Genomic DNA, 26,308 nt, shown 5'->3' on the forward strand with positions numbered 1-26,308 from the left:
GTTACTGCCCATATTTCCACTCCTGACCACCCCATGGTTCAAACTCACTGAGAACAGGAATCCACTTTTATATGCAGTCAATCAAATCAGTTTTAAATGGAGTCACTATCTTTAGGCAAAGAGAGTATGTCCATGTTTAACCCACATGTACCAATTCAGAATACCATTGAAATTATGCAGTTTGGATCAATGTTTTTACTTTTTTGTCTCCACTTAATTTGATCTAGGAGCTATTTCACACTTCATGTGTTTGTTTCGCTACTTGCACGTGTCTTCCAGAAAATAGTTGGGCCCATTTGAACAGGATTTGTCGGGCTGGATGGAGTGTGCACCTCTAACTGGAGGTCCAGTAAAAACGGAACTGCTGGTAATAGCTAATGTAACAGACACAAAACCTTTGGAATGTCAGTCACTGGACACAGAATCCAAAGCTGGCATGTAATTGTACTGCAATACTCATCCAAGCACTTGGAAATTGTGGTTAGGGGAAACATTTATTAACTATCCCACAGACTAAGACCCACAAATCATTTTCATGATTTAACAGTTTTTGGTTTTTTTGGCCATTGAGGGAGACAATCAGTGCGATACCTCACAGAAAGAGTTCAGAAATACTCACCAGGGTCTCCATTGCGTCCTCTTCTTCCCCTTTTTCCTGGTGGACCTTGATAAGGTGAGAAAACATTACTTAAATACTGTTATTTCCATCAACATTGATTGAAACATAACATTTAAATCACCACTATATGCACATAGTAAAGGCTTTGTCCAAATATTGCCAAATAAACAGTCCTATTCAAAGGTCAAGAAACAAAATGGAATGATGGAAGTAAATGAGGGTATGTGTACCATCTACTTTCTTTACAATTTGTATAGTTCTTTAAGCATTTAATCAGTTCTTTTAAGTTTTCAGTTTTTCACCATGCCTTTCTCATAATAAGTTTATCCAACAGTGATTATGCTAAATTGTTAGAATGGAGCAATTGAATGCACATTTAAAATTAACATGTTATGGCAGAAAATCCTCTGTAGGCGCTAATTACTTTCAAATGGAACTTCTGAGAACTTAATTGAAGCACCCCAGAGGAGTAAATTAAAGAAATAATGAGCTGTCAAGATGACCATCAATTAGAATCATGCATTGCAAATGTTAGTAGGCTGATATTGTTAATATTTTTGTCTGAAATGCATTTTTTAATTTCGGTATTGTATTATTGCAGCACATGAATTTTCTCTACAGACTTGATGGTGGGCTTTATTTTTTCACTCTGGGTAGTACATAATGTACACAAACTATATAAATGGTTCAGGCCATACATTATGTTGTGAGAAACATATCAAAATTGAATTGTTTTTAACATGCCATCAAATTTTCAGCTTCTAAAGATTGTTTGAAAAAATTAACACTAACATGGGTACTTCCCTTATAAATCATCCAGTTGAGGATTTCATAAAGCATCAGCAACTCAGCTTTCACTGACTCACCCCAACATCAATTATTTGTGTTTAGCTTTTATCCATAACATGTAAATCACAACCTAGATATAGAAATTTATATGCATGGTATTTGAAAATCAAGATGTGAAAAGTCAATAGATGAAAGTAGTCATCCAGCTGCCTTCATCATTTCTGTTTTTAGGACCAATCAAAATTATACAACTTCATTTCCAATGCCTAAAACTCTTGAACATTGAACATTGAACAAAAATCAAGAACAGAATCTAAAGTCAATCACATTTAAAAACAAATCCATGATGTATGAGATCACACTGGTACTGGTATTTTAGGTAGAAATTATTTCTGTGGCTTTCCTATTCCATGTGCTTGAGCTACTCGAGTACATCCACAAAAAACATTTTCCACTGAAGCATTGTACAAAAAATTAAAGCGTACATGTGGTCTTAAAATGTTATGATTTTGCTAAAGAATGCATCTGGCATTCTATTTTGTAAAATTTTTGCTTTTAAGTCAGATTTGGTTAATGTAAGTGATCACTATAATTTATGTATTCCAAATGGCTTTCTGTGTTTTTCTTCTTTTTTCTTTTACAGATTTAAAAATTTCAAATAAATGCATAATGACACATGAACTTTGCTGAAGACTCAAAGCCAACTCAATAATCTCATCGCCAAAAAAAATAACTACTTGAACTGTTTCATGTTGTATGCTTGTAAAGAAAAACATTTAATAAAAATCCATATAACATGTTCAATCTCTAAAATATTGATAATAATCTGACCTACACTTGCTGAGAACTTCATTAGGAAGACCTGTACACTTACATATTGGTGTGATTATCTAATCAGTTGTGTGACAGCAGTGCAATGCATAAAATCAAACAGATACAGGTTGGGAGCTTCAGTTAATATTCACGTCAACCATCAGTATGGGGAAAATATTTGATCTCTCTGATTTCATCCCTGGCATGATTTTTGGTGACAGATGGGCTGATTTGATTATTTCTGTAACTGCTGATCTCCATTGATTATAATGCATAACAGTCTCTAGAATTTACTCAGAATGGTGCCAAAAAAAAAAACATCCAGTGAGCAGCAGTTCTGCAAACGGAACACCTTGTTGATGAGAGAGGTCAGCGGAGAATGGCCAGACTGGTTCGAGCTGACAGAAAGACTAAGGTAACTCAGATAACCAGTCTGTACTGAACAACTGTAGTGAGCAGAATAGCATCTCAGAATGCACAAGTCGAACCTTGGGGCGGATGGGCTACAACAGCAGAAGACCACGTCGGGCACTTTATTAGGACCATAGTATTCCTAATAAACTCTCAGTGAGTGTATAGCAGGGCTTCAATGGGTGCATTCGGTACCCATAGCCAAGTAAGCAGACAAGGCTTTAGTGATATTATTTGGGTAAAAGGGCTATTGCTAAATACTGTAGGGTGAATACAGGCAAAGTGGGGCACATGATAAACCCCAATGGCTTAGCCCATAATACAATACCATTTTAATTAGCTAAATGCCTCCACTACAGTATACAGATGTAAATTGAAGAAATATTTCATACAAAAACTTGAGTTTTCTTCCTTTGCCAGTTGTCCCACATTACCTGTTTCAACCCTAAATAAATATATCATGAAATATTCCGGTCCATTTTCCATTGTTTTCCTCTTTAATATAGGTATTGTAATGCACAAATCCTCTGGCTCCATCCTTTCAGGATGTGGACATGGTCCTATTTTTTATACTCTGTGTGTTTTATGTTGTTCTAAGTGACATCTTCATTGGCATCGAGTGAAGTGAGCTATGCAGTCTCAAAATGGAAGTTATTACAAAGTCATCACTGACTGATCTGTCCAAGAGATGGTGCTTTCCTCTGGGTATGAAACTACATGGGATGACAAAGATTATATCATCTGAACCATATCGGCTGCAATTTTCCTCCCATTAAGTGTCACTCACAAGGTCTTAATTTCAGAATAACCTTGAAATTATTCTTCTGTCAACTGTTATCACCAAAGCACAAAGCAAAATCTGAAGTTTGAAAACTCGGCATAGAAAATGACAGCATTTATATGCATACAGATCAACTTTGAACAAGGTCTCTGTGAAAATTAAACCATGACTAAAATGGAAAAGGTATTATTAGCATATCAGTTAACCTGACTGGGTTTTCATTAGGCAGTTTGTGGAATGATGATTTAGTTCTGGGATAGTTCACCCAAAACTTAAATACTCTCATCATTTACTCACCCTCATGCCATCCATGGTGTGTAGATATATAGAGCAACATTTCGCTCAATAGATATGACCAAAATCTGATATCAGATTATTATTTTTTTAAATCAGTAAAATGGTTTAATCTATTAAATAATCATATAGTTAATGCCAATTAATTAAATAATTTATAAATGAAAACCTCATGGTTACTGTTGTAACCTCCGTTCCCCGAGGGAAGGAACGAGACGTTGTGTCGAATGAAGTGACACAAGGGGTCTTCCTGGGACGCCAAATGTACCTCTGAACCTGAGAAAAAGCCAATGTCAAGTTGGCAGACAGAATATGCATGCCCCGACCCGGATATACAGGTATAAAGGGAAGTGGGGCAGCGAGTGCCAGTCAGGAAATTTGCACTGAGGAGCTGAAAATAAGGTACGGCCATTTACAGTGGTAGGTCTAGTGCTGTGGCAGGAGGGACACATATAAAAAAGCCACACACTGACCGTGTTACGTGAACTGTCGAGACAGGTGCAAGCAGGCTACTGCATGCAAGAGGCAACTGTGTCGGCTGTACGTAGCCCTCCCAACGCCCCCAAAGAGATGTCACATATAGACCTTAGGTTCCCCGCACCCCTGAGGGGGGAACAGGTGCTACATGACTAGCATGGAAGCAAGCCTGGCAGCCGTGGCCTTCTCTCTCTCAATATGTCTCTCACATAGGACGTGAAGAGGCTGGGGCTATCTTAACACTATGAAATGCGTCGGGGAAGGCGGTCTTTCCCGGTCCTATTCTTTAAGGGGGAAAAGACCCTGCAGAGGCCACATCCTGCCAAGTCTAGGGGGAGGTAACATGTGGCAAATACACCACAAGGGTTGTAAAGCCGTACGTGGGAAAAGGGTCTGGACACGAATTGCTCCACTGAATTCGCAGGCCAGAAGGCTACGGAGAAGAACATCCAGGGAGCGACACTTAGTGGCTAACCTGGGATAGAAGGCGCACTGAGTTCTACTGACTTGGACCTGACAAAACACGGGACGAGACCCCTGTTTTGAGAACCCTTAGATTGTAAAATCTGGCAAAGGTATTGGGTGTTGCCCAGCCCTCTGCTCTGCAGATGTCTGCTAAGGAGGTGCCATGGGCCAGTGCCTATGAGGACGCCACACTTCTCGTAGACTGTGCTCTCTTGATGGAGACTAACGCGATCAGGAGGGCCGTCTTCAGGGAGAGGGCCTTGAGCTCAACTGAATCAAGTGGCTCGAAGGGGGGTCTCTGAAGGCCCGAGAGGCCCACTGAGAAATTCCAGGGACTGAGCAGTCGCGGGGCCAGAGGCCAGGGAACTGTTGCGGAGCGAACATCTGACTGCATGGGTCGCCCGACTCAGGAGCGCTTTGGAGCTTTCCTGGTCCTGGAAGGGGTCCTGGAGACGGGGGGCGTATGCTGCCTGCGAGGTGCTCGACGCTGGGGCTAAGAGCTGGGCCCAGGTTGAGGCGGAGCTGGCTGTTGATTGGTCGCAGGCGGGGCGCACTGGTTGGGTGGCGCCGTGGCATGATGTGAGAAATCGCCTCCGTATGCTTCTTCACCGCCGAGAACTGCTGGGCAAAGTCGTCGACGGTGTTGCCAAAGAAGCCGAGCTGGGAGACGGGGGTGTTAAGAGGGGGTGTTAAGAAATCGTGACTTGTCAACGTCGCGCATTTCGACCATGTTCAGCCAGAGGTGGCGCTCCTGGACCACAAGGGTGGCCATCGCCCGCCCGAGTGCCTGCGCTGTGACCTTCGTGGCTCTGAGAGCGAGGTCAGTGGCAGAGCGCAGTTCCTGCAGCACGTCAGGGTCAGGACTACCCAGGTGCAGATATTTAAAGAGCAACATGCAGGTTGAATTTATAACTTTTTAATACTTTAAAACTAACTGAATTAATACTTTATATTGTCTGCAGAGGTCTTTTAAAAACACATATGTAGAAATTACTAATGAAATCTCATTTGATGTAGAGATTTTGATGAAAATGTGCTAGGCTCTGGAATATGCCTTTCCCGCTATCAACGCGTCATATGACGTAGGGCGAGGCAAACAAAAGAGCTCGCGGTCAGCTCTCATTGTGGGTGTTGATGTAGTTAGAGCAGTAGTGAGAGACAGAAAGTTTTAGAGAAGCCATAATGGTAAATTATTGTGTTTGTGCTGGTTGCACGAATTCCAGCCTGTCAGGACATCATGTCCATCATTTTCCTTCTAGAAAAAACAAGGCTTTTCGGTCTTGAGTGCGTTTTGTGCAGGTGAAGAGAGCAGACTTCACTGCCGCGTCTGTTACCACACACTCGGTCGTTTGTGGCGCACATTTCACTCCGGAGAATTATCAACCTGGAGATTTGTTGGAGTCTCGGATGGGATTTCGGAGTAAGGACCACGTGAGGCTGATTACTGATGCTGTTCCCTCGGTGCGCTCGATGGAATCAAGTCCACCGTCAAAGTGTACACCGGATTTTGGCGCGGGCTGGACTGGAGGACAAAGTGCTAACGTTAGCAGACATTCTGTGCAACGAAAACGAGGACTTAGCAGAGTAAGTCTTACTTTTAATAATTTTAACTCTTAATTTGCTCATAATTATAGGCCTGTGGGCCATCATAGGCATGTTCGTCCACACGGGAGAACTCGGTTTCTTCATTCGCATCCATTGTAACCTGAGCTTGAACTTGACCAGACTCCCTCGCCCATCGTCACTTCCGGTTAGTGCTTTATAGACGCGGAAGTTATTTTATCACAATTTATCTCAAAATATCGTTAATGGCTAAATATATATTACTCCAGTTCAGAAAATCTAGTTGTTTTATCATCAACATACACTATGCTATATAGGGGTGTCCAACCTGCATGTTGCTCTTTAAGTGCCTTGGCTCTTTTAGAGAAATCAAAACTCTTTTAGGAGGAGAACACTATTTTAACAGTGAAAAGCACTGTCGAAGCGCCCAGGGGTGTAGACTGCACAGCGTGCAGAGAGAGAGAACACCAGCTGGAAATACGCCGTATATCCAACAGCAATGCTTCTCGCTGACAGATGTGTGTGAAACAGTGGTGAACTTCAGCTTGCTGTTGCACAACCGTTCGGCTACGAAGAAAAATTCTGATTGGCACTCGCTGCCCCGCTTCCCTTTATACCCATATGTCCGGGGCTGGGCATGCAAATTCAACTTGACATTGGCCTTTTCTCAGGTTCAGAGGTACGTTTGGTTTCCCAGGAAGACCCCTTGTGTCACTTCATTCAACACAACGTCGAGTGAGTGACAGAAGGGGAACTACTACTTCTATAATTGGACAAATACAGTCAAAGAAAATAAAAAAATATTAAAAAATGACAATAATAATAAAACACTCAACCTTACCAAAAACCTTAAAAACCAACCTTACCAAAAACCTAAATATCACATTATGCCACATTTCTATCTGATATATTTTTAACCAATATTATAATTATTATAAACTTTCCCCAAGAAACTCAAGATTTTCTCAAAGAAATGTAACAAAGCAAATAATACATCATTTAAAAAATATAAAACGAAAATGTCCTCCTTTTCCTGTCTGTGGAGTATAAATATTGGGAAGCCTGTTGGACTCGAGTGCACTAACATGCTCCACAAATAGCATGTGCCACTTATAGCGTGTGCCACATTCACTTGAAATACATATATGCTCGTCAGATGAGAAGCATATTTAGCGCTTTTGAATGTCATTGAATTTGCTTGGGCAGCTGCACAAACTGTTTTCATAATTAATTCCGGAAAAACTTTCTTCAGTTCTCTCATTTTCACATGAATCCCTGCCCTAAAGATACATAAGCCCAAGTCATGAACATGAAAATTAACATATCACAATATACACGATATAGCAAAATCTCTATTGATTGAAAATGTATATCATTGCCACGATATATCATAATATCACCCAGCCCTACTCACAATGCCAGTACATTTACATATTTACATTTATGCATTTGGCAGACGCTTTTATCCAAAGCGACTTATAGTGCACTTATTACAGGGATAATCCCCCTGGAGCAACCTGGAGTTAAGTGCCTTGCTCAAGGACACAATGGTGGTGGCTGTGGGGATCGAACCACCAACCTTTAGTAAATGGGTACTAAAATGTTGAAGCTCCAAAAAACATAAAGGCATCATAAAAGTAATCCTTAAGGCTCCAGTGATTAATTCTATATTTTTAGAAGCAATATAAAAGTTGTGGGTGAAAAAGATATCAATATTTAAGTCCTTTTTTACTATCAATCTCCACTTTCACATTCGTATTCTTTTATTTTTGGTGATTCAATTCTTCCTGCATATCGCCAACTAATGGCCAGTGAGGAGAATTTATAGTAAAAAAATACTTAAATATTGATCTGTTTCTCACCCACACCTGTCTTCTGAAGATATAGATTTAACCACTGGAGTCGTATGGATTAAAACACTTGCATTGTATGAACCTACAGAGCTGAAATATTCCTCTAAAAACCTTTGATTGTGTTCAGCAGAAGAAAGAAAGTCATAAACATCTGGGATGGCATGAGGGTGTCACGTTCCTGTGTGTCTGCCCTATGTTCTCTGTTTCACCCATCACGTTTATGTCACATTCCTTGTGGTCCGTGTTTTCTGTTTCACTCAGCACGTCACATTCCATGTCACGTTTTCCTTGTTGTCCGCCCCGTGTTTCACTGTCTCTGTATAAACTACAATTCCCACAATTCCTGGCCTCTCTCGCTGCCTGCACTCTTCATTGTTCTCACCTGTGTCTCGTTTAGTCTTCATTGTGTTTGTGTATTTAAACCCTGGTTCTTTGTTCAGTGACTCGATTGTTGAATGTTTATGTCGTTTCATGGTCGCTGTTCCCGTTCCCTGATGTTCACTCTTGGTCTTCTTATTCCCTGGATGTTTATTCATGTTCGTTCTGCCCTTCGTGGATGTATCCCCAACCCGTGTAGCGTCTTGATGTTCGTCCGTGCTTTAGTTGTATTTTCCCATCGTGGACTGTTCTTTTGTGTTTGTTTATTTTATTCAGTTTGTTATTAAACCCGCTTTTGGATCCACACCCCTGTCTACCTTCTAACTTCCCATCATTACAGGTGTGTTAACTATCCCTTTAACGCCATATTGAAGAGTCTTGCATGACAAATACATAAGATAATTTTTTGGATTTGGCAAATGTCATGCTGAAAGCTAACTTCTGGAGTAGGATACTACATTTTTTTATGCTTATTGTAAATGTATAGCACAATATGCATACATGTGTGCTTAAAGCAATTTGATTGGAGATTTAAAACATGAAAAACTTTGATAAAGTATTGATAAAGGTGTGTTAAAGGTACACTTTGTGATATTTATTTTTTTATACCACACATAAATTGTCCCTAACTTGACAGATATCACAGAAATAGGTGTCATGAGATGACATGAGTCAACACAGAACGTTCTCTACTTTTTCAGACATGTGAAGGGTGAGGTTTTGGGGAAAAAAAGGTTGAAGGGACAGGAGTGGTCTAATCCAGCAATCGCTTACTACAGCACCTTTAAAGTCTAATGAGAAAATATGTCACTCAGAACACTGCTCCGAAAGTATTTTCTTGAGGAAAAAGTACCTAAATCAATTATTTGACTGCCTGGAATAATGATCTGATCTGTTTAGAAGGCGTCTTTTTTATTATTTTCTTCACTACACTGGAACTAGGGAGGATAGCTGATCTCAGAAACCCTTGATGCTCTATGAAAACATAATGCTCCAATAAAAATATATCTTTGTATCCTGATTGTGTGACCCTTTTTTTTTTTACACTAGAGCTAATCTCTCAACCCCAGGTGACCACAGCCTTCAACAAAATGAAATCATTAAGCTCATATCTTAAATATAGTTTCTGTTGTTTATGTATGCGGTGCTCCAAGAGTTAGCTAGATACTGAAATTACAGTTCTTTAAAGTGCCTCTACTTTTCAGATTTAATGGCGTTTGGAAAATATTGAACCACAACAGTATATAAGACTCAATGGTACCTAAGAATTTTAAGTCACCATTATATCATTTTAGGCTTAACTAAGTCAGAGAGCATAACCCCACACCAGAGTGTAAGCTGTTTATTAGATACATTTCATAAAATTACTAAACTTTGTTTATTTTAAAGTGAAATTAATAAAAATGAAAGAGTCAGGGATATTTTGACATTTCATATGCTTCATAATTGGTAATTATGGAGCTTTCGAGAGAGAGAGCGAGAGAGAGAATCACTTTGTGGGGACCAAATGTCCCCATAAGGATAGTAAAACCCGAAATGTTTGACCTTGTGGGGACATTTTGTCGGTCTCCATGAGGAAAACAGCTTATAAATCATACTAAATTATGTTTTTTGAAAAGGTAAAAATGCAGAAAGTTTTCTGTGAGGTTTAGGGGTAGAGTTGGGTTTAGGGGATAGAATATAAAGTTTGTACAGTATAAAAACCATTATGTCTATGGAAAGTCCCCATAAAACATGGAAACACAATGTGTGTGTGTGTGTAAAAAAATGTATACATAACAATCTAATAATTTATGGGTGGGGGATTGAATGGAGGGTCTGGCCTAGGGTGCCAAATAGGGTATGATCTGCACTGAAAATGAGGGTGAGTAAATTAATGAGACAGAATTTTCATTTTTGGCTAAAGTATGCCTAAAAATGGCCAACACTAGTCTATAAGAGGTGAAAAAGAAGCTGATGAGACATTAATAGAAGATTTTTCCCTGAGATAATGTTTCCACACTTAATCTGTGTTTTCCACTTTTTGTTATTCATACTTCATTTAAGATGCTTAATGTACAATTGGAGGCATAACCCAGCAAAGCATGAGAGCTGCGCAGTGGGGATTCTCTTTTTGGGTTTAGCACTCCATTCATTTCCCTGACAGCTCTCCAGTAGCATGTTCATCATTTCAGCATAATTAACACCACTTAAATTGTATTAGGAATTAAAAATGCATTCCTCCCTTTAAACTGATGAAAGAAGCTCAAAGAGCTCATTTCTACCATTGAGCTCGCCACAGATATGGCACATTACCTTCTCCCTCAGGTTTCTAGCTTTTGCCTTAATGCATCAATGAAATTATACTTTGCTCAACAAATCAAATCCTCATAATGTACTCAAGGAAAAGGATATCAGTGCATGTACAGTGGCCACAATAATGATTTAAATATGTACTTAAAAATGTATGAATGAAAAATATTATTAGTTCAGTTTCAAATGATAAGACAATAGGTAAAGTATATTGTTCAAAAATAGGAAAAAAGTATTGGTGCATTTTTTGGTTGTCAAACATAGTGGAATGAACTACACCTGTGGGTACTCTTCTAGGACACCTATGTGAACTAAAACATCCACTACAAATCATCTGACTCCAGTTAAGTCATTGCAAAATTGTTAGGTCTAGCATCATTTGTTTGTAGAGGTAACTCAGGTTGATATTTTGTATTTAATGCAATTGATTCATACATTTTAATGTGTGACTTTGTAACAAATAAGGCTGGTATCCCTTCAGCCATCCCCCAGAGGGAGCCCTCTCTCGAATACTGACACTGAACCGTTTTCTTCTATGGTTAACTCCTGTTTGACCCATATATAAAGCCATGCTTCATCATTGTTACTTTGTAAGTATTACCAGTTTCACAGCCTTACCAAGTGTTTATCCATTGTCTGTTATCATTGCCTTTTTGGATTACCAATTTCTGGATAACAGTTTGCACTGTTTGCCTGGTTGGACTGCTTGTGTTTCGTCTACTTTGCCTGCTTAATCAACTAAGTCTCTGTCTAGTGTTTTGGATTTATCTGCTGTGTTTAATAAACATTCTGCATATGGATTCTACCTCAGCCTCCATGTCGAGTTCCTCACAGAATACTTCGCTACTAATGAATCCAGCAACTGCACAACCTAAGAGCTGCAAATAAGAGCCTCACCCAATACATCCACGCTCTTCCACTCAAGCATAAGATTTGCGCTTCCTGATAAGTTTGATGGCTCACCTGAGAAGTTTAAAGGCTTTCTATGTAAATGTAAAATATATTTCTCCAATCAACCGGAGTCTTTCAGCCTTGATTCAAATAAATGCACATTTTGAATGACGTTACTTACCAGTAAAGCTTTAGACTGGGCCTCTGCTGTTTAGGAAAGTGATGGACAACTACAAACTTCATTTGATTACTTTGCCTCCCAAATCCAGGAAGATTTTGAATACCCTGAGGGAGTTAAATATGTCTCTGTTCAACTGCTGCATTTATGACCGGGTTCACGTTCTGCTGCTGACTTCGCCATACACTTCAAGACATTAGTGACTCAAAGTGGATTGAATGAGTTCGCTCTCCAAGACTATTTTCAGAGAGGGACTGAACTATATTCTACAGGTCGAACTCGCATGCAAGGGTGAAAACTAATTAATTTAACTAACCTGAATTAATTTAATTGCTTGTAAAGATTGATAATCTCCTACGCAACTCACAGCGTTCAAAGTCAAGCTTCAAGTCACAAAATTCAGTCCATCCATGCATGTCCCGAAGCTCTTGAACCAATGCAAATCTCCTTTGCTAGACTTTCTCATGAAGAACGCAATCATCGCCACAATGAGGGACTATTACTAATGTGGTGGAAGTAGTCATCAAAACTCTGAATTCCCTAACAAGGTCAAGAAATCTCACTACACAAGAGCAAACGGGAGTACCAAGAATCTTTCATCTCCCATATATCACAGTTTTTCTCATCCCCTTGAACTCTCTTTTGAAGACAAAATCAAACATATTTCTGCATTAGTGGATTCAGGGGCTGCAGTGAATCTGATTAATCAAGATCTTATTCATGAACTCCATATCCCTGCAATACCTTGCAAATACCTTTTGTGGCTCACTGAAGATTGTATCTATACAATCAAGTGAGAAACCTACATGGAAGTAATCGTGCTTTATTTACAGTACATGTGTTATGGCTCCTCACACAAGCAAGCAATGCCAAGAGAGGTCCTTTTCATGGCTTTAGGAGATCAATGCGTTTCTTCTTTGGCAGAACAAAGGGCAAAGATAATTGAAACTATTCCAAACATGCAGTGCAGCATAATTATCTTCCCTACAGTGCATGCTGTGGTCCAACTGGAAACAGAGTGCTGTCTCCACTGGTGAAGGTCGGTAATGAGCTAATCAATAGCCAAACTGTTGCATCACAGTTCAAGCTGAAATGGCTCAGCAGAGAGACTTGCTGTCTCTATTGGAACAATCTTTAAGCTTTGAATAGACTTCTTGGCTTGGAAATGTGGTTGTAAAATCCAAATATCTGATAGTTTTGAACATATCACAAAGAGTCCAAAAATTTTTCCAACCTAGTCTCATTGAATGAATGTTATTATAACAAATTTTTTTGCAAACGCAAAAAAGGGTTTTACATGCCTCGATTACATTGTTTTGCTGCAGTTTCCTGTTGAAATTGACACTATAAGTGTTACAACAATGTTGTTTTATTTACATGCAAAGCATGAGTACAATGGCTGTTTATGGATTTATAAACGCTTATCCTTCGTTCTTTCACTAATACAGTGCTATGTTATAATATCGAAACACTTTCTCCAACCTATTTGAAAATGTATAAATTTTTACTTGTATTACAGACCCACCTATATTTCCACACTTATGTTTCCACTCCAATGTGTTTAGCTTGCTTTTTGGACTTTGGACCAAGGCTTGAGCCCAGTCAAGGATGCCTTCTCACAAGTGAGATGAAAGTGCCATAGAAAATGTGCTTTTCATCTAAAACGGCTCCTAAAACACTATCGGACATTTCACTCACTTTGGTGCCCCCAGTTGGAAAATTCAGTTTGAAACTGCAGCCAAACGTGTAATACCGCATGTAATTTTGGTTTGCAAAAATATGGCCATGGTCATGAAAGTTTCATGAGATCAGGCAGATTTTTTCCGCTCCATTTTGATTTGTCTTTTTATTTTTAAAGGCAAAATAAAACACTATACGCAACCTATTGTACTTCCATAATCTGATGTGTTTCCAAATGAAACAGGATACTGAATGAGAAAAAAAAGTATGGAGGGACTTTATTTTATCCATCAAGAATTGATTGGATCACAGCCAAAACCCATGTGGCAACATTATTGCAAAATGATACTACACTTATAGTCGAGTTGAAAATCAACAAAACCAACCTCCCTACCCTAAACATTAATCAAAAACCTAACTGATAGTGTCATAAAAATCAAATGTGACATGAAAAACATCTCGGGTTACATGTGTAACCCTTGTTCCCTGAAAAAAGTGGAACGAGATGCTGCGCTTTGCTAAGCGCTTTTGGGAACAATCCTGCATTGTGACCAACACGTCAATGAACACTGACCGGAATTTATAGCCTCGGCTGGTGAGATCATTAGATGCACCTGTGGCCAGGCTATAAATAGACGCGTCACCAGGGTGTCGTCAGATATCTTTTTCTGAACAGCAGTCCTGGGACATTCCAGTGTGGCAAAGAAGCGCAGCATCATGAGCTTGAGATGTCGACTCAAGGACGTAAGAGTCCGGAGTAGCAAAAACATCTAACCCACAAAGTTCGATGAGCGTGTGCGGAGAGGACCAGCCTGCCACATCACAAACTTGTTCAGGCATGAGCCTGCCATAAAAACTTATGAATGTGTGTGGAGAGGACCAGCCTGCCGCATCACAAACATGCTGCAGAGGGACTCCTCTAGCCAAGGCTTTAGAGGAGGTGATCCCTCTGGTGGAGTGAGCCCTGACACCTACTGGCGAAGCCTCTTAGGCCAGGGCAATAGCATCCCTCACCCAACGTGACATAGTCTGCTTGGTAGCGGCCTCCCCCTGTTGCGGCCCCCATAGCAGACAAATAATTGCCCTGACTTACGCCACTGGCTAGTGCGGTGGACATAAGTCTGAAGGGCACGGACTGGGCAGAGTCCGTGAAGTCTTTCCTGCTCCGGCATTAAAAACGGCGGAGTAGAGGATGCCTCCCCAAAGGCACCCCGTCCATCAAGGCATGGCAAGCCGAAATGGCGGCCACATAAACCCTGAGAGTAGCGGGGCATATGCCTGCTGACAGTTTTTCCTGCAGAAAGTCCAGAACTGAAACAATTTGGCAGTTAACTGGATCTGCACCATGTGAACTGCACCACTTTTCAAAGACACCCCCATTTATTGGTGTATATTCTTCTGGTAGAGGGTGCCCTAGCACTAAGAATGGTCTCGATAACCTCAGGTGACAGCCCTGTGTCCCTCAGTTTGTACCCTTCAGGGGCCAAACATGAAGTTTCCACAATTCGGGGCGGGGATGAAATATCGTCCCCTGCGCCTTAGACAGAAGGTCCCTCCTGTCCGGAATCGCCCAAGGCGAGCCGTCGAGGAGAGATTAGCTTCGAGAACCATACCCTGTTCGGCCAGCACGGCGCTATCAGTAAGAGGCAAGACCCTTGCTGGCGAACTCTGGCCAAGACTCCCGGGAGCAGAGAAACCGGGGGAAACGCATACAGACGCATTCAGGGCCATGTATGCGCCATCATGCCCAGACCCAGGGGGGCTGGGTGACTCAGGGAGAAGTAGAGGAGACATTACGCTGTTCATAGAGGTGAAGAGGTCCTCTTCTACCCTGTAAAATCTCACCCAGATTTGTTCCACTACCTAGGGGTGGAGTTTCCACTCACCCGTCGGTATTTTCTGTCTGGACAGTAAATCTGCTCCCACATATGGGCAACCAGGGATATAAACTGCCCTGAGTGACAGGGGCTTTCCCTGGGCCCCAAAGAGAATCCGACGTGCCAGAAATTTAGCTGACGTGAATGTGGACCTCCTTGATGGTTTATGTAAGAGACTACCGCTGTATTGCCCACCCGCACCAAGACATGGTAGCCTCTGGAGGAAGTATTTCAGTGCCAGAAATACCGCCTTCAACTCAAGACAGTTACTGTGACAACCGAGCTGATGACCCTCCCATCCCCTTGAGCTGGACGACCACTTAAGACCACTATCCAGCCCTTCAGGGAGGCGTCTGTCGTTAGCAGCCTGCGACGACGAGACTCACCTAGAGTGGGACCCAAGGTAAGAAACCGGGGTCTGAACCACATAGCAAGGGAACGAAACACGCGGAACATAACCCTTATTAGCCCTAGGGGACTGGCCCTTGGATGAAATCCCCTGGCTTTTAGCCACAGCTGAAACGGTCTCATATGGAGCAGGACCAAAGGGATCACCATGGACACCATGATACCTAGTATTAGTTGATACTGGTGAACAGTGCAACCTTGACCTAGCCTGAGTTTGCTCAGGGTGTTCTGAATGGACGTGATACGAGCGGGAAACAACTGTGCCCACATCATGATCGAATTCCATATAACCCCCAGATAGGTTATTCCCCGGGAGAGAACGCTCTTTGACGTTGAGTCTCAGACCCGGAGAAACCAGATGAGCTAAGACAATATCCCTGTGCTGAACTGCCAGTTCTTGGAGCTGCGCTAAGATCAGCCAGTCGTCTATGTAATTCAGAATGCGGATGCCCTGGAGTTGCGAAAGAGCCAGTGCTGCATCCATGCATTTTGTGAATGTGTGGGGTGATAGGGTTAGGCCGAATGGAAGAACCCGATACTGGAAGGCTTCATCCCCAAAAGCGAACCGTAGGAACTTCCTGTGCTGTGGCAGAATTTGAATATGGAAATATGCGTCCATGAGTTCGATCGTGATCAGCCAATCGTAATGTTGGATCTGACAGATGACCGTCTTGACAGTTAGTATCTTGAACTTGAACACCCTGACCTATTGGCTCAAGCCTCGGACGCAAACCCCCCCCCACCCCCTTCTTTGGGACCAGGAAGTATCTGCTGTAATAGCCTGACTCTTTCTCTGGAAGGGGAACACGTTCATGGCCCCTTTGACCAAGAGATTTTGCAGGCCTTTCCACAGTAGACATGTCTGCTCCGGTTTCACGGTAGTGGGAACAACGCCGTTGAAACGCGGAGGACGGCGAGCGAATTGAATTCTGTAGCCTCTTTCTACTGTGTCCAGAACCCACATAGAAATGCCTGGCAGAAGTTTCCACGCTGCCAGGTTCTCTGATAGGGGTATCAATTTCGACACTTCCTGTTGTGAGGGTATGTCGAGTGTTCTGCGTCCTGGATAAAGGCAGGAAGCAACGGTACACCCAACTCTTTGTTGGAAGCCTCTGTCACCAGAAACACCAAAGGCGGCGGGAGTGAAGAGGTTTCACGAGTGTATCGGGAGGGCCGAAGTGGATGGTACACGCGCCACGTCCCGGGAGGAACTACCCCCAGGCTGGGTACAAGACTGTCAGGGTTTCTTTCTTTTAGAAATCATGACACTGAGGTCCTGCTTTGGGGGCTGCTGAGGGCGATGAGCCTGTCCCCAGTTTTTACGAGGGGGAGCACGACTCGCCACGCTCTGCCTAGGAGAGTCGGGGCGGGACTGGGTGGCCCGCCTCGTGGCTTCCTCATGGCTTTTTGCCTCCTGGAATCTGGAGATTACCATATTCATGGCGTCTCCGAAGAGACCGGAAGGCGAAATCGGGACATCGAGTGGGAAAACTCTGTCCTTATCCTTGATGCTCGAAAGGTTAAGCTATAAATGCCTCTCCATGCTGACTAAAGCGGACATAGACTGACCAATGGCACGGGCTGTCTGCTTGGTCGCACGGAGAGATAAATCTGTGGCCCGACGAAGTTCAGAAAAGGCTTCTTCGTTGAGCGTTGCACCCGCACTCAGGTCTATCAGTAGGTCAGCCTGGTACGCCTGTAACACGGCCATGGTGTGCAGCGCAGCACCAGCCTGACCTGCCACTTGATAAGCCCTCCCCACTAGCATGGAGGTAGTCATGCATGGCTTAGTGGGGAGAGTGGGTTTCTTGAGTGATGATGTGTGATATAGCCCGCAAGCGTCTCTTCAACCGGCAGCATCATTGAATACCCCCATGTCTCAGCACCCACGATAGTAGAGTATAAAGACGTCGAGGTTACGTGAACACTGGAAGTATATGGGTTCCTTCATGAGTGAGAAAGCTCGTCATGGAGGTCATCAAAGAAAGGAAGGGACTAATATAGCGTTCCCTTTTTTTTATTTTTTTTTCAATTACTATTATATATATATTTATTTTTGGCCACCAGACAGAAATCTGTCTTATAGTTTGGGGGGGGGGGGGTCTCTTGTTCGCGTTGCCAGTCTAGCTGTAGTCTGGCCACAGCCCGAGTAACCACCTTGAGTAATTTCTCAGCCGCTTTATTATTATGCGTGAAATGTATAGAGGTTCAGCACCCCCCCCTCGTGAAACGAAGAGGTGCCGAGGCGCGCTTCAGCTTACGAGAAGGATCAGCTGGATCTGGGGAGAGAGCAAGCGATAGGGACGGACCCGTCTCTCGCTCCTCAGCCAGATATATGCGAGAGCCCCACGATGAAAGAGTGGGCACTGACCCCCCGGAAGTAAGCTATATATATATATATATATATATATATTAGAAAGAGGGAAAGGAGAAAAGGTTCACTGCACATTGCCTAACAAATTCTAAATCCTAGCAGAGGAAAGAAAGTTTCTGACAGGCTTGTGAGACACACAGCACAGTATGCTCTGATGAAAATCTATTTATAGCCTGGCCACAGGTGCATCTAATGATCTCACCAGCCAAGGCTATAAATTCCGGTTAATGTTCATTGACGTGTTACACACATATTCACAGCTGGTCACAATGCAGGATTGTTCCCAAGAGCGCTTAGCAAAGCGCAGCATCATAGTGAAGCTTTTTGTAAAGGGAACGCAATAGCTGAAGTAACCACATCATTCTGTGGTGCTTCTATGACACTTTCCGTCTATGGATCGACACTGTAGGACTCATACCCCATTGCACAGGAAGAAGCTTGTAAGTGTAGTTCACTATGTGATGCAAACATTAAAATGTATTGCCTACGAATTTGTGCACTATATTTAAAATGTTTCAATGTCATAAGATAGTATTGTGTGAGAAACGGTCCAAAAATACATGTTTATGAACTGATAATCTCAGTTCATAAAGTTATTATACAAAAGTAATTATTGTTGTAGCTTCTCTAATGTTCACATTATTTAGAATGAGGCACATATTTCAAAAATGTAGGTATATTAACGTGATTCTGTGAGACCAGGTTGCGCATGAAACCAGGTGGTTGGAGGGGAGGTGTTTAAAAATTACGAGAAATTTGTGACCTCAGATGAAAGGTAATGATTCAGAGGAGTAGTCCAGAAAGAATACCAGAAATAAATGCATAGCACAACCAAAAATGTGCATCAAGGATGCAAGTAGGGTCAATTTTGATTGCACTCCAAAGTGAAAGCGTGACTGGATTTGAGCTAATAAAGTCTTCATTGTCAGACACTTCTCAAGACTAATTCCTTACCATGTTTGCAAGCCTCAAATCTAAAATGGAATGATAGACAATTGGTGAGACAGGTGGCCAAACAGACATAGTAGCACAGGTTTACTGAAGACCGCCAAAGTAGCTGCCTACTTGTCTTTACCAAGGCAACAGCTGCCTGTGGATAGTGAAGGTTGCGTGTAAATTTGTATGTAGACTATATGTTTGGGTATATCATATTGTGTAGTCTGCTCCAACAGACAGTTCAAGGCCTGGGAAAATGTTTCTAAGCATTCCTAAATGTTGTCATTAAAGATGGTAAATAGAACATGCTGTACAACAGAAGGATTAAGTGCTGCCTGTTTGATTTTTCAAATGCATTTGAAGAAATCCAGTCCAACATTGTAAGGTGCCCATGTGGAAAGAGAGATAGCGTTTGTAAGCTATGACTCTTGGCTGACTTTATGCACTCTCATTAACACTACAGAGACACATGTGGATTTGTGACGTCTGATGTCAGTACAACATTGATTCAGGCCACCGTAAACATCACACACCCGTATTTACATACACATTAAAATGACATCAGTGGAAAGAATTCCAGTTCATTAAGGAAATGCCACAAAGCAGTTAACAAACACATGCATATGAGATGATGTAGTAAGAAAAAACAAAGATGTGAAGGACTTAAACTGACGTCGACTCAACAAGTGCTTCCTATGAGACACTTTAAGAATTCCAAGATTAGCTGTCAGCCACCTGCTTACAAAATGTCCCTGGACGCCTTCCAGTTCAGCAAGGCATGAAGAGTGCTGTCTTTAGAGGTGCAATTATCACATATCCTTGTGCTTGATTATGGCCATCACTTCAGTGTGACCTTGTAAATAATATGAGATGGTTAGCCCTCATGGTGCGGATTTAGGGGTGTAATCATTTCACATTTTATATCATGGCAAGCTTAGTCTGGTGGCCAGGTAGTATGGATAGCAGAAGCTCAATGACAAGCCCTTAGCCTCAGTGCCCTGGTTTGTACATTCTAGTATAACTCAAACACAATGTTACATAATTGATTTCTTGTTGACATACAGTAAGACTACTAAACCATAATATCAGCTGCAGAGGAATTAATGGATGTGATTTGATCCTAGTAAAGGAATGCTGATGCATTGCGACACATGCATTGTGGCACAAATTACATGTTAACTTGAGTTTATAATAAGGGGTATTGTACAGTATAGCACTGAACAGTGACTAAAATAAAACACAATCAAATGTTTCAATCCACCCATTGGCAGACCTAGCATTTTTTTGGTATTTTAGGAGGGTCCAGATGAGAAAGTCTGGCAGGTGTAATGCCAAAAAAATGGAAAATGCTTATATCAAACAGCTACAAAGAGAAATATTATGGAAAATGGCACATCTGACATAGAACCCTGCATTTTAGTCCGAGTCCGATGGCGCCCTGACTTATTCATTCACCTAGGGCCGTTCTTTGGGCCAATTTTCACATCATAGTTCACACTCGGGCTGGGCATCGGGCCTGTGTTAGGCTGCTCCTCCTTTTTATATTTTAGATGGTCATTAATTAAAAGAAACTAGGAGAAATTGATGCTGGTAAAAAACATAGAAAGACGTTGTATAACCTATCACACTGACACACATGACACAGTCTGTAGGACACACGCACATAGTATTCCCACGGCCCATCATTCACCTCACTTGCAATGGAGAACATGAAGAGAAAAATTGCCAGTGGCCTCTAATGTATTCATCATAGCCTCCTTGGCCTAATTAATAATTACGATTCATGCAGCGGTGGGCACGGATGTGCCTGCACCTGTTGCTGCGGGCCACGCAGCAAAGAAGAGAGCGCTGGCCGAGTTTGAGGAAGAGTGGGAAAACATTGTGAAGCAGGAGGAGGATAACGATGAAGTACAGCATTACCTGCGCCTCAATCACAACATGGAAGGTGATGGAATAGATGTGCTGCCCTGGTGGAAACAACATGAGACCATGTTACCATGACTGTCAAGACTGGTTCGCACTATGTTTAGTGCCCCCACTAGCAGCAATGGCAGCGAGCTTGCCAATAGCGCAGCTGGAAGGGTTTTAGAAGAAAGCAGGACTGGATTGAAATCTTCCACTGTGGATGCTGTGCTTTTATCTCCACGATGCTCTGTAAGAGACTGTTCTTCTGGCTGTAGCCATGTTAAGACCAGGAGGCTGTCTTTATTTTCATTCATGTAAGTGTTGGAAACCATTATAAATATAGTCTTGACCCGCTGCCATTCCAGCGCAGGCGAGGGCGTCCCCCTGAAGCTCTGAAACGCCAGGCTGCTCCGCCTCAACCTGGGCCCAGCTCTCAGCCCCAGCGTCGAGCGCCCCACAGGAAGTGCATGCCCCCCATCTCTCTGACATCTTCAAGGACCAGGAAGGCTCCCAAGCACTCCTGAGATGGACGACGCTGGTTTACTCCGGAGCTGGTAAACAGAACACTCCATCCCTTGGTGGGTCAGGGAGGAGAATCCTTATTTCCTTTGCCGTACCTCCTTGCCTCGACACCGACACTTCCTATGGTTTGCGTTTGAAAGCATCAGTACCAGTATCAGTACAAGGTCCTCCCCTTCAGCCTGTCCCTGTCCCCTTGCATCTTCACGAAGGTCGCAGAGTAAGCCCTTGCCCCGCAAGGGAAGTGGGCATCCACATACTCAGTTACCTTGATGACTGGCTCATCCTAGCCCTCTCGAGAGTCACTGTGTGACTACAGGGACCAGGCGCTCAGGCACCTCAGCCGTCTAGGGCTTCAGGTCAACTGGAAAAAGAGCATGCTCGGCCCGGTTAATAGCTTCTCTTTTCTCGGCATGGAGTTAGTCTCAATGACAGCGCGCCTCACTAAGGGCACGCCGCTGCCGGCTCCTGGACGGGGCCCTGGCTGGGTTGGCACATCAACTGCCTAGAGTTGCTGGCTCTAATCCTTGCCCTGCGGAGGTTTCTCCCACTACTTTGGGGCAAGCACATCTTGATTCGCTCTGACAGCACCACCACGATAGCAAGCATAAATCGCCAAGGCAGCGTGCGCTCTCGTCACATGTCGCAACTTGCCTGCCATATCCTCCTTTGGAACCAGCAGCAACTCAGTCATTGCGCGCCACTCATATGGCCACTCAATGGCAACACAGCAGCGGACGCGCTGTCACGACAGGGCATGCTCAGCGGAGAGTGGACGGCCCTCCTGATCGTGCTCTCCTCCATCCAAGAGGGTTGGGGACCTGCAAGAGTTCTCTGTCAGCGACACTTTCCTGGAGTTCAGTCCGGCAGACACCCATGTCATCCTAAGACCTCGACCGGTCTAAGTGCCCAAGGTTCCTACTACTCCCTTCAAGGACCAGGTAGTGAACCTGCAAGCGCTGCCCCAGGAGGAGGTAGACCCAGCCTTTTCGTTGCTGTGTCCAGTGCATGCTTTGCATACCTAGATGGACCGCATGCAGAGCTTTAGATGTTCTGAGCAGCTCTTTGTCTGCTTTGGTGGACAGCGGGTCATTGACACCATCGGTTTGGCCTATCACACCCAGGCCGTGCACGCCCCCTTGCCTGTTTGAGCACAGTCGACGAGAAGTGTGGCATCTTCGTGGGCTCTGGCCAACGGCACCTACCTAGCAGACATCTGCAGAGCAGTGGGCAGGGCATCACCGATTTTTCAATCTCCGGTTTGAGTTGGTCTCGTCCCATGTTCTCTCAGCACTCATCGGAGGATTTCCCTGACCAGACCCACTACTGATACTAATTACTCTGTACTGGAATAGGTGCTCCACAGGATGGGCCTTCGTGAATTAATCCCCTTGTGTGTATTTTCCACAGTACAGTCCCCTTACTGGCGGACCCATGTCTTCCATGGGCAGTCCCCACTGCCCCTCGGTCGCCATGTTTATAGCAACTCCTTCCTCGAAGCAGGTAGGTTCTACCACCACACCATTTACACATGTGGCCTAAAAACCCATGTGACTTATTTTGCCACACTTTACCTCCCCCCAGCCTGGGCAGGTGTTGGTTTCCACAGGGTCTTTTCCCCCTTAAAGAATAGTAGTTGGAAAAGAACACCTTCCTTGATGCGTATTATAGCGTTAAAATGGCCCCAGCTGCTTTAACTCAATGCGAGAAACATAAAGAGAGAAAAGGCGTGGCTGGCGTGGCCTGCTCCTATGCTTGGCACGTTGTTTTGTTCCCCCCCCCTCAGGGATGTCGGGAACCTAAAGTTTATGGGGCATTCGGGAAGGGTAGGTCCAGTTTGACGCAGCCTGTTGCTTTGGCATGCAACTGCCTGCCTGCACCTTTGTCAGCAGCTCATGTACATGGTTCAGCACATGGCGTGTTTGAATAGCAACCCCTAGTGTCGCTTCATTCGACACAACGTTGAGTGAGCGACAGATGGGGAACGTCTAGGTTACTGTTGTAACCTCCATTCCCTGATGGAGGGAACGAGATGCTGTGTTCCCCCATCCACAACGCTGAACTGTGCCAACCTTATTCTTGGCTCCTCAGTGCAAAACCTGAATGAACTTATGCACGATTCCCTCCTTTTATACCTGTATGTCTGTGGGAGGGACATGCAAATTCTATCTGCCAAATTCTCATTGGTCTTTTCTCAAGTTCAGAGGTAACCGAGGCCTTCAAGAAAGTCCCCAAGTATCACTTCATTTGACAATGCCTCGTTCCCTCCATCATCCCTCCTAGACGTTTTTGAGGTAAGGTAAGATAACTTGCACGTTTTTTTAATTTTGTTTTATTTGTTTAGATTGTATAACCCATTCGTTCGTTTTTCCACACGCCGTTGTGAGCAGCAGAACAGCTTGTCCGTTTTTACCATGGTAGTGATAATAAACATTTAAACGAACATTGTGTGATATGCTTGAACTGTTTTTATATCTATGTCTATGTATCTTTTATTGCAAGTCAAGTGTTGATTTGAGAGGCTAAATAGATCAAACATGATCCACTCACTGTTGCCGCTGGCCACTTGGTCGTCACTTTAAAAATTTAAACTTTAAGTTGACAAACAAAAAATGCTCCCAAGCATTTTTCTAAAATAACTTAATAAAGAAACAAAAAGAAATATAACTTATTTGCCATTAAAAACAAAACTAAACTAATGGCTGAAAAAGTAGAAAAAAATAAAATAAAAATCACGGGCTCCAGTCGGACTCGGGCAAAGAATTCTGATAAGCTGTCGGACCAGGGCCGGGCTAGGGCCTAGATTTGAGGCCCGTACAGGGCTTTAATCTGATATATTTATTTATTTACCAAAAGCATTTTTTTTTTTTTTTTTATTATTATAAAATTAATAACATCACTATTGGCGATACACTGATGTATTGGCCAATAAAAACAATTATCTGAAATGGTGAACACTGAAACTGTTGATAATCAGAGCCAATTATGTCCTGTAAAAAAGGGGTGGGGAAACGCGTTAGATAATTACTTTGTGTCAAATTAAATGCCTCTTGTGTGAAATAACTTTGAATTTTGTGACAATGACGGAGTTGCAAATTGGATGTTTTGCACTGCTAGAATTTCACAAGGTGGTACTACCGGTAAAATTTTAACACTACTAATTTGACTATTCACCTTAAAGCTCAACACAGCAAGGAATGTGGTGAGTTTGTTAAAGCTAAAGTGAAGGCTGCTTCAGCTAAAGGGAGAGAAGCTTCATCCTTCAGAATTCTGTTAATGTGAGATAAAATATTCCAAAAATGAAGAATTTAATAAAGAATTAATAATGTAATATTTCTTTCAAAGGTTAAAAAAAAGACATGCAGATCCACCAAACTATCGGATATTGTTCTACATAACTGGACACTGGTATCGGCACACACATTTTATATCTGTGAATATCATATCACTATATACTCCAAAGCCAAGTGAAGCGCCACTATAACATGCACCCTAAGCATTTGTTATGTTGTCCAACTAAAATCTAAGTGTTTAAAACTTCAAATAGTGTCCCTCATTTACAATGAACATCAGGTTGAACAAAGCTTTCACATTCTGAATAATTAATATTGCCAAATTTCCAGCAATTACACTCTTTACCACAGGAGCAAATTAAATGATCCAAAACAACCCATTCTAGTGTCTAGTTTACATTAAGAATTCAACACCCTCTTTCAGCCACTCTGGTCAGCACGCATAGACTGGCAGACTTGGAGAATGGGGCCCACTCATAATAATTACCACAAACAACACATGGGGAATAAAAGCTGAGCCGACTCATCATATTCTCAAACTATTGTTTACTATAAAGTGTAAACAATGCTTTTCAACAACAAACTTAACCCTAATGAGTACCTAATCAACCCTGAGATGATTTCATGTGCTATACATGCCCACAGTTTACATTGTAAATGTGGCTGTATACATTTACAATGTATATCACTAATAGTTATGTATTCAGCATTTCAGATGACATTCCATAAACTGCTGCAATAGCTTTTAAAAGTCTTTTTACGAGCCTCACCCATGCGTAAAGCCGACAGAGTCTTGGACCATTAGCTGTCCTGCCCACTGTTTCCCTTCTAAAGCTTGCAGATGAGTTTCTAGTGAAAGCTAAAAGGCAGTAGTGTCTAAGGCACTCCACGATTTGTGAGTGGAAACAAAAATAAAATGTCATCGCTGCATCTCATCCTGGATGTTCTGACAGACAGCCAGGTCTGCGTTTATTTTCTTTCCAAAGAGAAACCCCATTACAGGATTCTCTGCGGCGGATGTTTGAACCCCACTACACCCCCTATGACCTCTAGTGTTATATACAGATAGCTTGTGTTTAATTTAAATTTGTGATAAATGTAGCAGCCTGTGCACAGAAGGCAAGCAGAGGACTGCCGTAAAAAAAAAAAAAAAAAAGTTAATTATTTTTTTTGCACTCTGAATGGAAATAAGGAAAAAAAAAGCAAGAAAAGCAAATTAGTATTAATTCAATGCGGTTATTTAATGTGCAGCCTGCTGCACCTTTACAAATTTTGCAATATCTGTAATACTTAGGAATTGAACAAGACACTAATTTTTTAAAGAGATATTTCACACAAAAATGTAAATTCAGTTATCATTTACTCACCCTTATGTTGTTCCAAACCTATATGACTTTCTTCTGTGGAACACAAAAGGAGATGTTTTTAGACAGAATGTTAGTCGCAGTCACTTTTCACTTTCATTGCATCTTTTTTCAATACAATGAAATTGTATTGGTGACTGGGGCTAAC

General features: G+C 42.5%; 1 protein-coding gene across 1 annotated transcript in view; it reads right to left on the reverse strand.

Annotated features, from left to right (window-relative positions):
- Positions 1-258: 258 nt before the first annotated feature.
- Positions 259-26,308, reverse strand: part of LOC127655500 (collagen alpha-1(XXV) chain-like) — a 170,169-nt gene continuing 144,119 nt past the window's right edge. Inside the window, exons 3-4 of the mRNA XM_052143361.1 lie at positions 620-664; positions 259-374 (exon numbers count right to left, since the gene is read on the reverse strand). Of these exons, the coding sequence (XP_051999321.1) occupies positions 259-374; positions 620-664 (161 nt within the window). The remainder of the gene's footprint in view (positions 375-619; positions 665-26,308) is intronic.

This window comes from Xyrauchen texanus, chromosome 2, assembly GCF_025860055.1.
Source record: "Xyrauchen texanus isolate HMW12.3.18 chromosome 2, RBS_HiC_50CHRs, whole genome shotgun sequence".
Lineage (NCBI taxonomy): Eukaryota > Metazoa > Chordata > Actinopteri > Cypriniformes > Catostomidae > Xyrauchen > Xyrauchen texanus.